Source organism: Myxocyprinus asiaticus, chromosome 23, assembly GCF_019703515.2.
Source record: "Myxocyprinus asiaticus isolate MX2 ecotype Aquarium Trade chromosome 23, UBuf_Myxa_2, whole genome shotgun sequence".
Lineage (NCBI taxonomy): Eukaryota > Metazoa > Chordata > Actinopteri > Cypriniformes > Catostomidae > Myxocyprinus > Myxocyprinus asiaticus.
Window position 1 is genome coordinate 25,835,294 of NC_059366.1, and position 12,866 is coordinate 25,848,159.

Genomic DNA, 12,866 nt, shown 5'->3' on the forward strand with positions numbered 1-12,866 from the left:
CCTTGACACAGACCCTTCCTACGGTTCGCGTTCGACGGTCGGGCATATCAGTACAAGGTCCTCCCCTTCGGCATGTCCCTGTCCCCTCGCCTCTTCACGAAGGTCGCAGCGGCAGCCCTTGCCCCGTTAAGGGAAGTGGGCGTTCGCATACTCAATTACCTCGACGACTGGCTGATTATAGCGCACTCTCGAGAGTTACTGTGTGCACACAGGGCACTCATGCACCTCAGCCGTTTAGGGCTTCGGGTCAACTGAGAAAAGAGCAAGCTCTCCCCAGTTCAGAGCATCTCTTTTCTCGGCATGGAGTTAGACTCAGTGTCAATGATAGCGCGCCTCACATACAAGTGCACGCAGTCGGTGCTGAACTGCCAGAATTTATCCAGGCAGGAAATGTCGATCCCACTGAAGTACTTTCAGAGGCTCCTGGGGCATATGGCATCCTCAGCGGCGGTCACGCCACTCGGGTTGATGCATATGAGACCGCTACAGTACTGGCTCCAGACCCGAGTCCCGAGGTACGCATGGCACCATGGCACACATCGCGTGGCTCTCACGCCCGCCTGCCGCCACCTCTTCAGCCCTTGGACAGACCTTGCGTTCCTGCGGGCTGGAGTCCCCATACAGCAAGTGTCCAGGCGCGTCGTGGTTACAATGGACGCCTCCAAGACAGGCTAGGGCACTGTGTGCAATGGGCACGCAGCCGCTAGCTCCTGGACAGGACCTTGCCTGCGTTGGCACATCAACTGCCTCGAGTTGCTGGCAGTACAGCTCACCCTGTGGAGGCTATTGCCATTGATCCAGAACAAGCACATGTTGGTCTGGACGGACAACACGACGACAGTGTCTTATATAAACCGCCAAGTCAGCGGTGACTCAGGTCGCTGCAGGCCACTCATATCCCTGGCAACCTCAACGCCCAGCAGATGCTCTGTCGTGGCAGGTGACACTCAGGGGAGTGTGGAGACTCCACCCCTAGGTGGTCCAGCTGATTTGGAGTCGATTCGGCAAGGCACAGTTAGACCTGTTTGCCTCCCAGGAATCATCCCACTGCCCGCTCTGGTATGCCCTGATGGGAGCTCCCCTCGGTACAGATGTGCTGGCACATAGCTGGTCCCGGGGGCTGCGCAAATACGCGTTCCCCCCAGTGAGCCTACTTACACAGGTTCTGTGCAAGGTCAGGGAGGACGAGGAGCAGTTCATTCTCGTGGCTCCGTATTGGCCCACCCAGACCTGGTTCTCGGACCTCATGCCCCTTGCCGACAGCACCTCCCTGGCAAATTCCCCTGAGGAAGGACCTTCTTTCTCAGAGATGGGGCACCCTCTGGCATCCACACCCAGACCTCTGGAATCTCCATGTCTGGTTCCTGGTTGGGACGCGGAAGACCTAACTGGTCTACCGCCCGCAGCGTTTAACACGATCCCTCAGGCCAGAGCTCTTCTACAAGGCAGCTGTATTCCCTGAAGTGGTGTATCTTCGCTAAGTGGTGTTCTTCCCGTAGCAAAGACCCCGAGGTGCGCAGTCAGGTCAGTGCTTTCCTTCCTGCAAGAGAAGTTGGCCGGGCGGCTGTCCCCCTCCACTCTCGAGGTCTACGTAGCTGCTATAGCAGCACACCACAACGCTGTTGAAGGTAAGTCTCTCGGTAAGCACAACCTGATCATCAGGTTCCTGAGAGGCACCAGGAGGTTGAACCCTCCTAGGCCACGCCTCTTTCCCTCATGGGACCTCTCCGTGGTCCTTTTAGGCCTACGGAGGGCACTGTTCGAGCCCCTAGAGTCAGTTGAGTTAAAGGCCATCTCATTGAAGACCACCCTCCTGACCGCGCTCACTTCCATCAAGAGGGTTGGGGACCTGCATGCGTTCTCTGTCAGCAAAGAGTGCCTAGAGTTTGGTCCGGAAGACTCTCACGTGATCCTGAGACCCCGACCGGGCTATGTGCCCAAGGTTCCCATGACCCCTTTTAGGGATCAGGTGGTGAGCCTGCAAGCACTGCCCCAGGAGGAGGCAGACCCAGCCTTATCATTTCTGTGTCTGGTGCGTGCTTTGCGCATTTACTTGGATCACACACAGAGCTTTAGACGCTCTGAGCAGCTCTTTGTCTGCTTTGGTGAACAGTGGAAAGGGAATGCTGTCTCCAAACAGAGGCTTGCCCACTGGATCGTGGACGCCATCACTTTGGTCTACCAGACCCAGTCCGTGCCCGCCCCCTTGCGGGTTCGAGCACACTCCACAAGGAGTGTGGCATCCTCCTGGGCACTGACCAATGGCACCTCTATAACAGACATCTGTAGAGCAGCGGGCTAGGCAACACCCAGTACCTTCGTGAGATTTTACAATCTCCGGGTTGAGCCGGTTTCGTCCTGTGTTCTTTCAGGTATGAACAGGTAAGTTTCGTTACGCGGGGCAGCTGGCCGGGTGTACCGCTTGTGTATAGCGCCTTTCCCCTCCATGAAGTGAAGCTGTGCGCTCTTCTCTCCCATGCATGTTCACGACCTGTGAACCCTGAATGTCCTTCCTCCTAGCCCTCTGGCTCACGAATTCAGCGGAGGAATTCGTAGTCGGACCCAGTACATGTGCTAACATGCCCTGTACTGGGGAAGTGCTCCACAGGTCTCGGTTACCCTGGTAACCTCCTGTGATATATCTTCCACGGTACAGTCTCCCTTTTTCGGTAGACCCGCGTCTCCCTTGGCAGAGCCCTCTCTGCCCCGGTCGCTGCGTTTGTAGAGCTCCTCCGCTACGAAGGGCAGGACCTACCGCCATGCCTCTTCCATGTGCGGCCTTAGGCCCATATGACGTATTCGCCACTTTTTTACCCTCCCCTTCAGGGCAGGGTGTGGCCTCCGTGGGGTCTTTTCCCCCTGAAAGAATAGGAATGGAAAAGAACGCCTTCCCCCGGTGCATTTTATGAGCATTTAAAGGCCCCAGCCAGATCTAATTTTCTGTGGAGAGAAAAACTTAGAGAGAAAAGGCCTGGCATGGCCTGCTCCCATACTAGATACGTCTCCTCCCCCCCCCCCCTCAGGGTTGTTGGGAATTACATGCAATTTGTGGCATCTGGGGAGGCTACGTGCAGTCCGAGTGCATCTGTTCCTACGCTCACAGTAGCTTGCCTACACCTGCATCGGCAGTTCACGTAACACAGTTCAGCCATTGTGGCGTTTCGTATAGGGACCCCTAGTGTCACTACATCGACACAACGTCGAGTGAGTGACAGAAAGGGAACGTCTCAGTTACTGTCGTAACCTCCGTTCCCGTATTGAGGGAATGAGACGTTGTGTCCCTCTTGCCACAGGCTGAACTACACCGCTGTAATGGCCGGGACCTTGTTTCGGCTCCTCAGTGCAAAAACCTGAATGAATCCGCATTCCTGCCTCCCTTTAATACCCGTATGTCGGGGGGAGTGGCATGCAAATTCTACTCGCCAATTCTCATTGGCCTTTTCTCAAAGACCTGAAGGTGTCTCGGGCTCTCAAGATCGACACCTAGTGTCACTACATCGACACAACGTCTCATTCCCTCCATCAGGGAACAGAGGTTACGATAGTAACCGAGTCGTTTTATAGGCACACAAATCTGCACTGGCATCAACAGGCCAGTTTAAGTATGCATCTTGGCACCCTTTTGGTTTTAATTAGAGCAATTACTTTACAGCATTGTCTGATGGCCTTTAACCAGAGAAGCAGGTTCTTAGGAGGATTACATTTTTTACATATGTCTCACCTACAGTTCCAGGAAAAAGTATGTGAACCCTTTAATGTGGATTTCTGCATTAATTGGTCATAAAATTTGATCTGATCTTAAAGTAAGTCATAGCGGTAGACAGACAATTACATGATACTTTTCTCCCAGCACTGTAAATGGTGTAGTATGGTGTGTTCAACTGAAGAATGTATCAGTGTTTGTGTGTTTAAGCAGACTGTGTTTGTCTATCGTTGTGACTTTATTCAAGATCAGATCAAATTTTATGATCAATTTATGCAGAAATACATGATAAATTCCTAAAACTGTTTTTAAATATAGACCTTTTTTTTAGCTTCGTCACTGATGATAGCAAATCATTCTGTCAGCAACACAGTCTATTGTATTTGCAAATAAACCTTTCCCTCTACAATTTAAATAGTGTATTTGCTAAACGATTCCTCTCATTCTCTTTCAGCTTTGTAAAAAACATCATTTTGGAATCAACAAACCTGAGAAAATCACCCAGTCACCGGATGAATCAAAGTTCTTGCTGAAGACACTGAGTCAGATCAAATCTAATGTTGCAGTGCCCATCAAGAAAAAGGTTGATGATTGAGTAATGATCATTTCAATCCATCAAAATGAACTTAGCAGATCTCTTTAATTTAAATTTGTTTGTTCACTCTCATCCAGTATTCCCTTGCCTTTCAGGTGAAAGAGAATAAAGAGAAGGAGCGTCTAGAGAAGCGGCTGCTTGATGAGCTCTATAAGATATTCATGGACTCTGATTCATTTTACTACAGTCTGACCTATGACCTTACCAATACAGTCCAGCGACAGGGAGCATTAGGCGAGTCAGATTTGCCCCTCTGGAAAAAGGTGAGACCCTCCAAGTTGAGTTGTTGTTTTGATGTGCTAATATAATTTGCAAGTAAAATATTAAAAAGCAATTAGTTTTGCTTTGTGGTTTCAAAATATTTATTGTTTAAGATTAAATTTAGAATATCTAAAAGCAATCACATGCATGGGGGTGGGGGGTTGCTCGGGGGGCTTTGCCTCTCTAGATTTTCCATGTGTCTCCGGTCAGCTGAAGAGAGAACCTATTGCCCACCATAAGTGCCCCCTCCCCCAAACATCACATCCTAGTACCAGCCCTTATTACATGTCTTATTACATTTTTCTGTTAATTCTGATATCAGGGGAGAAATCGGGAAATACTTCTCAGCGGGGGGCTTTTTTATTTTTATTTTATTTATTTATTTTTTTTGCATACAAAGCCAGTGAAGACAATGGATTAGCAAGATGTGTTGCCTTTGCACTATTTTCTATTTTGTGGTATCCAGTTTTCAACAAACTCTCAACTCAATATCATAATATATATATATATATATATATATATATATATATATATATATATATATATATATATATATATATATATATACACACTTTTTTTTTTTTTTTTTTTTGGGAGTGGCACTGTATGTGAGAGATAATGTTGCTAACTTGAGCCACAAATTCAAGATACATGTATAGATAAGTTTCACTTCCCCTTTCTTTAAGAATAAACCATTTTTAACTAGCGTTCTAAACAGTAAGATGTGCACAGATTTCAAATGAGCTATTTCTTAAGACATATTTAATACAAAACAATGAGTTTGGCCTCAATAATTTCCTGTCTCTGTATGCTTTTCTTTCTAGGCAAAAAATCCATCAAAAATGTTAGAAAACAAATGAATATTAGGAAACTCACAGAGCATTGGTTTTGTGTTGTAGGTGGATGATAGATTCTTCTGGAACAAACACATGATCAAAGACCTCATCGACTTGAAGGTTTAAAACTGTTATCTGGATTTTAAATAGTTAATTTTTGAAACTGTAAACCAACCCTGCATGCTAATGAAATGAGATGTCCTGTTTTGTAGGTGCCTCAGGTGGACTTTTGGGTGATTCCTATCATCCAAGGTTTTGTGCAGGTGGAGGAGCTGGTGGTGAACTACAACGAGAGCTCTGATGAAGAGAAGAGCAGCCCGGATACACCTCTGCAGGAACCCACCTGTGTGGATGATATTCACCCACGTTTTACAGTGGCCCTCATCTCCAGACGAAGCCGCCATCGTGCAGGTACAGTACAGAAAACACAGTGATTCTCATACTTTTCACATCAAGTACCACCTCTGATCAATTCAGAATATCCAAGTAATACATAGTCCCAACAAAGTATCCTCTGATTTATTTTATTTTTTATTATTCGCTTTGAGTGCAAGCTTAAGGACTGTGAGCAACATGCACATAATGCCATATTTTGATTTAATATGTTGTTCCTGTAGTTAAAGGGATAGTTCACCCAAAAATAAAAATGCTCTCATCATTTACTCCCTCATGCCATCCCAGATGTGTGTGACTTTTTCTTCTGCAGAACACAAATGAAGATTTTTATAAGATTATCTCAGCGCTGTAGGTCCATACAATGCAATAGAATGGTGACCAAAACTTTGAGGCTCCAAAAAACACAAACATTTTACATTCTTCTTCTTGTGTTTTGGTGATTCACATTCTTCATGCATATTTCAAGCAAAAAAGGACTTAAATATCGATCTGTTTCTCACCCACACCCATCATATAACTTCTGAAGATATGGATTAAAACACTGGAGTCATGTAGATTACTTATGATGCCTTTATGTGCTCTTTAGAGCGTCAGCATTTTGGCACCCATTCACTTGCATTATATGGACATACTGAGCTGAGATATTCTTCTAAAAATCATAATTTGTGTTCTGCAAAAGAAAGAAATGGGATGGCATGAAGGTGAGTAAATGATGTGAGACTTTTCATTTTCGGGTGAACTATCCCTTTAAAGCTTGCCTTCATGAAATTGCCTTTGAGGTCCAATAGAATAATACTGTATTTTGCCTTTCATATCAATCGCCTCTTAAAATGTGCAAATATCCTGCAATGTCAAAGTAACAGAGTCTTAGATGCACAAAGCTATATTAAACTTGTAAAAAAAAAAATATATATATATATATATATATATATATATATATATATATATATATAACTTCAAAAAATATTAAATAAATAACATTTAGAAATTAAAATTTTCCTGAGTCGTGCTACATACAACCTAATGGGCTCTCCCCATACTACAGTTTGAGAAACACTGACATAAGAGAATAAAGTAAATAGAATCTACTCAATGTGCAATCAAAAGGATGGTAATACCTTATGGTAATATTATCATGTGTTTTCCAAAAAAGGAATGCGCTACAAGCGAAGAGGGGTGGACACAGACGGACATGTGGCCAACTATGTGGAGACCGAGCAGCTAATCCATGTGCATAGCCACACGCTGTCCTTTGTACAGACACGAGGCTCCGTCCCTGTGTTTTGGAGCCAAGCTGGTTACCGCTACAACCCCAGACCTCGGATAGAGAAAGGTGGGGCCTATCTGTGTAATCCATTCTCTCACTAAGACAGAAATGAGACCTAACTCACAACTCAGTCTGGTACTTCTCTTTATTGCAAAGCTATCACTTTGATGCATCAGTGTAGTTATTGTTTGGAAACATTTTGTCCTGTGAGTGGCGTCAGGTGTGGAGCAGGTGTACTTTCATGGCTTCTTGGTTGAACATATTACTTGGAGAGATTGTTTGGATTCAGTGGTGAAAAATCAGCTCTTTACTGTGAATTCAAAACTGTGATCGATCTACAGCACTGTGTTTCCAACGTAAATAAACTTGCAGACCCCTTTTCTCATACGTTTGCTTAGCCCTTGCAGAATCTGTAAGATCTTGTGCATTTTAAGAAATGTAATTTAATTTTTGTATTACCCTGAAGCTGTATATACCACAAGACAAAATAATAACAGAAATTATACAATTTATCCTGTTCAAATCTTGACATTCCTTTGGCTCTTAAAATCATGTGTTGCCTCCTTGAGCATCAGTTACTGCTTGCACCATTTTGTGATAGCTGTGTATGAGTACCTCTATTGCCCTTAGTTGCAAAGCTGGAACTCAACATTATTGAGCCACTTTGGGGAGAACTTAAATGTGCAGATCATGCAAAACAAACAAAGAACTTGCAGTACTTGGAGGCTTTTTGTCAAGAACAGCTTTTACCAGAATATCAGTTTTTATCAGTTTTACCAAATAGCTTCATCAGTGCAGGACCAATGAATAAACAAAATGCAATTTTTATGATCCTTCTTATTTAAAACAGTGTAAATCTTGCAAAATTCTACAAGGGCTGTGTAAACCAATAAGAAAATGTTATTTACGTAAGCCTATGAGCAGAACTGTAGAATGTTATCTCACAGCTGTGTTATGTTGCAGGAGAGAGGGAAACTATGCCTTACTTTTCCTCTCACTTTGAAAAGCAAGTTGAGATTTACAAAAAACTGGTAAGGTGTGCTTAAAATATACCAATTTCAAGTAGTTATTATTTCAATTTCAAGTCATATAAAAAGCAATAGACATCAGTATTGCTGAGGTTTTCAATAATATGCAGTAATTTTCTCATCAGGTCATTATTAATTTAGTGGACCAAAATGGACGTGAGAAGATAATTGGTGATACATTCCTCAAACAAGTGCTGCTGTACAATAATCCCAATCTAACATATGTTTCATTTGACTTCCATGAGCACTGGTAAGAAACTCACAGCTCTATGTGCAGAAAGCAAAAGTGATTTCTAGCGTGCCACATTGAGTATTTTAATTAATATTGACTATAACTTATAATATGTTTATTGGGAGTGTGCCATTCCCAGAGAACATCATGAAATGAAATTTACCATTTGGATGTAAATTACCTTTTACATTCAAATGGTAATCTACATGGAACATATACCCCAAAATATAGCAATAAACTGCTCAAATCGTTTGGATTAAGATGTTCTTAATAGAAAATGCTATCTGTCTCTGCGTTTAACTTGCATCAAGCCTGACAGATGCGACAGATGCTTCATAAAAGCTTATGTTACAAAATATATTTGCTTAGGTTTTCAACATGTTTTCAGTAGAGCGCAGGTTCTGTTATGTGCACAGTGTGAATGCTGTAACCTGTTTAAGGGATAGTTCACCCAAAAATAAAAACAATTATTTACTCACCCTCATGCCATCCCAGATGTTTATGACTTTCTCCTGCAGAACACAAACAGATTTTTAGAAGAGTATCTCAGCTCTGTAATTCCATTCAATGCGAAAGGTCTAAAACTCATATAAAGTCAGCATAAAAGTAACCCATATGTCTCCAGTGGTTTAATCCATGTCTTCAGAATCAATATGATAGGTGTGGGCAGAAACAGATCGATATTTAAGTCCTTTTTATACTATAAATCTTCACTTTCACTTTCTTCTTTTGTTTATAGCGATTCACATTCTTTGTGCATATCGCCACCTACTGCGCAGGGAGGAGACCTTATACAGGGTATACGCGGGTCCTTAAAAAGTCTTAAATTTACTTTTTAAAATTTAAGGCCATAAAAAGTCTTAAATATCTTAAATTACAAGAAGTCTTAAATTTCGTTTGCTGAGGTCTTAAATTTTGAGGCGTGAATAGAGGAGACGCTTAAAACAGCAGAATCTGTGCAAGTAAAAATCATCTCTCTCTCTCTCTCTCGCTCTCTCTCGTGCATCCGTCATTTAGCAGCTGACACTTGAGTTTAGTGTGAGCACACACAGGGAAGCGCATTTTTACTGAACTTACGATGTTACACATGTATAAACCTTCATAAACCCATTAATCTGAAATGCAAATATCATTATTTTGCGTATCTAACACTGTCGCTCCTGCTTAGAATCGACAAAGCTGTCAACGTTACAATTTGCAAGCGCGCAAGGCTGGAGCGGTCTTTTGACGCCTTTCAAATCGTTGCGCTACCTTATTTTACACTATATCTTTGACAATAATTGTAAAGCTAACAGAACTACTCAGCTGCAGAGTTACACCTGTTACATCTCTCATCTCCATCTCTCTAGATCTAGGGCTGCCAACGTAATTGACACTGTTCTCACGCTCTCACACCACACGTCCCTTTTCTCACGCAATGATAATGTCGCGGAGCAAAGAGGACACTGACAGCGCACGACAGACAAGACAGAGCAGCCTGCATGATGCTGCGAGTTATTCAGACCAATCAGGGGGAAAACAACAGCACAGCGTCTCTCCATCTCTTTCTCTGTCATAATTTAATCTGTTAACATTTTCAATACATCTTGTCAACTTAAAACGGCCATATTTAAGGTAACTGATATTTGAGATATTTCACTCAAAAAGTAAAATTGTCATCACTTACTTACCTTCATGCTGTTGCAAACCTGTATGACTTCCTTATTTCAGTGGATATCAAAAGGAGATATTTGGGAGTTTCAGTCACCATTCACTTACATTGAATGAAAAACAAGATGCAGTGACAGTGAATGGTGACTGAGACTAAATGTTTTGCTTAACATCTCCTTTTTTGTTCCATGGCAGAGAAAAATTAATTCAGAGTTAAGGGTGAGCAGTGATGACAGAAATACATTTTTTTAATGAACTGCCCTTTAACTACCTGTTAAAGTATTTGTTAAAGGTATCTGCCAAGAAAACAAAATATAAATGTTATTCAGCACATGCTAGACCTTATTCACAGCAGCGGTATCTTTGATTTTTAATGACAATGACAACAAGGTGTGAGGGATAGACATACAGTCTCTTCGATGAGATGTACTGCAGTTTAAAGTGTTTTTGGATCATTCTGTGTACAAAACATTGAAAAAATATCTTTTCAAGGACACTCAGTAGATAAAAAACTCCAGACAACATGAGTTGTGGAAAATCAGATGGGATCTAGGAGCTTTTTACAGATTTATACCGTGCATGCCTTTGAAGAAATGGTAAGTCTATCCCTCACAGCCTCATTTCCATTCCCATTAAAAATCAAACATGGTGCTACTGTGAATAAGGTCTATAGACCAATCCTCTTAGCGCATGCGTAGTAAGTGGTGGCAGAAAGCCCGCTGACTGTTGTGTTAGATTTGACAGATTAGATGATTAAACGAAAGTATGTCACAAAACCATCATAAATACAAACATGTTCTTAGCGATACAATTACTATAATGAAATTAGTTAATAACAAACATGTAATCACGTTTGCTATGAATTTATGCTGCAAAGTTGTGAGTTGAAATGATCTCCTCAGTCCAGTCAGCTCTGTTGATGATCTTGAAGCCACAGCAGTCAACTAGAGCCCTCGGAATCATTTTTCAACAACGTAATCTAATAAAAGTTTTTTTTTGCGTGTGGTTTTTGCCACCACTTCTGTGTTTGACATAAGTAGTGACGTTGCCAAAGCATTGGTCTATTGCGTCACTTCTTGCTGGAAAGCAAGTGACTAAAGAGAAGGGTCACAATATAGGCTAGATACTTTAGGCTACATGCATTCTTAATGATTTCATTTAGAGTTTTAATGTTGTATTAACTTATTAACACATAAATGCACAATTATATATATATATATATAAAACAAAAAACATGTCCAGAGAGATTCAAGTAGCCTCAGTGGTTTTATATTTACCAGCTAATGAATTAATGTTTTTTTTTTTTTTTTATTGCAAAAGTGGTCTTAAATTTTTCTTAAAGTTGGCTTTAAAAAGTCTTAAAAAGTCTTAAATTTAATTCCTTCGAACCTGCAGATACCCTGCTTATAGTAAAAAAGGACTTAAAGATTGATCAGTTTCTCACCCACACCTATCATATTTCTTCTGAAGACAAGGATTAAACCACTGGAGTCATTTGGATTACTTTTATGCTGCCTTTTAAGTACTTTTTGTAGCTTCAAAATTATGGCCACCACTCACCTTTACATTGAATGGACCAACAGAGCTGAGATATTCTCCTAAAAATCTTCATTTGTGTTCTGAAGAAGAAAGTCACACATCTGGGATGGCATGAGGGTGCGTAAATGATGAGAGAATTTAGATTTTGGGTGAACTGTTCCTTATGGTTGAAATAAAAATGAGCCGCTAATGCATAATGTGTAGAAGAATGGTGAAATCGTATTAATCCTGAAACAAAGGTCGCTAATGAATTTTTAAGCAAATGTTTTGAAGGATAACTTGGATTGTTTGTGTAAACTGGACTCAGTCAGAGAACAAACAGATTTTCTCCTTTATCTCTTCCCAGTCGAGGGATGAAGTTTGAGAATGTGCAGACTCTCACTGATGCCATTTGTGACATCATCACGGACATGAGATGGGCCTGGTGAGTCCAGATAATTTTTTTTCTCAAGTGTTGGCTTTATTTCAATGTCATTTGAACAACAGGCTTATTATAGTCCATCCACTTTTTGCAAATAGGGTGGACCAAGCAGGAGTCATCTGCCAGCAGGAGGGCATTTTCCGGGTTAACTGCATGGATTGCTTAGATAGAACTAATGTGGTACAGGCCGCTATCGCCCGTGTAGTCACAGAGCAGCAGGTATGCAAATTTACCTTTTGAGCTTGGAATACACTGCACGAATAAACCAACACATAAAAACTAAAGCAAATTTTAAGTAATCTTTCTTCTGTGGAACACACAAGGAGATGTTAGGGAGAATTTTAGCCTCAGTTACCATTCACATAGATTGTGTCTTTTTCACATTCAATGTGAATGGTGAATGAGGCTAATATTTTGCCTAACATCTCCTTTTGTGTTCCACAGAAGAAAGAAAGATGAATGGGTTTGGAACAAAATGATGGCGAGTAAATAATGACATAATTTTCACTTTTGAGTAAACTATCCTTTTAAAATTAATGGTAAATGTAAATAAACCTGTGGCTTTTAGAAGCACTGCCATATTGCACCCACAGAATAGTATAGTGACTTGGTTACGCTCAGCTGTTTCCGGTATGCCAGTACATTAAAATAGCCTTTTGATCTTTTTGGTTCCAGCTGAAAAAGCTTGGTGTATTGCCACCCGAGCAGCCACTGCCCCTCAAGTGTTACAGGATCTATCAGGTGATGTGGGCCAACAATGGAGACACCATTAGCCGTCAGTATGCTGGCACAGCTGCCCTAAAGGTAAATTGATAGAATGCCTGACTTTGATTTATCTTTCAACAGCGTCAACAGAATACAGTATTTAGCTTACTTGAGGAGTCAATTTATATTTTGACTTCTACCCTTTCGAGTTACTGTAGCTCGCAGATCAAAAT

The 12,866-nt window shown here is 41.8% G+C and overlaps 1 protein-coding gene across 2 annotated transcripts in view; it reads left to right on the forward strand.

Annotated features, from left to right (window-relative positions):
• The window catches only part of LOC127414027 (phosphatidylinositide phosphatase SAC2-like), a 36,568-nt gene that overhangs the window by 13,692 nt on the left and 10,010 nt on the right, over positions 1-12,866 (forward strand). Inside the window, exons 4-13 of one of the 2 annotated variants that reach the window (XM_051651676.1) lie at positions 4,158-4,286; positions 4,394-4,561; positions 5,459-5,515; positions 5,608-5,806; positions 6,945-7,124; positions 8,022-8,089; positions 8,212-8,336; positions 11,854-11,931; positions 12,027-12,147; positions 12,604-12,732. In XM_051651676.1, the coding sequence (XP_051507636.1) occupies positions 4,158-4,286; positions 4,394-4,561; positions 5,459-5,515; positions 5,608-5,806; positions 6,945-7,124; positions 8,022-8,089; positions 8,212-8,336; positions 11,854-11,931; positions 12,027-12,147; positions 12,604-12,732 (1,254 nt within the window). Of the gene's footprint in view, positions 1-4,157; positions 4,299-4,393; positions 4,562-5,458; positions 5,516-5,607; positions 5,807-6,944; positions 7,125-8,021; positions 8,090-8,211; positions 8,337-11,853; positions 11,932-12,026; positions 12,148-12,603; positions 12,733-12,866 lie in introns of those variants that run through there. The other variant, XM_051651677.1, reaches the window with a different exon arrangement.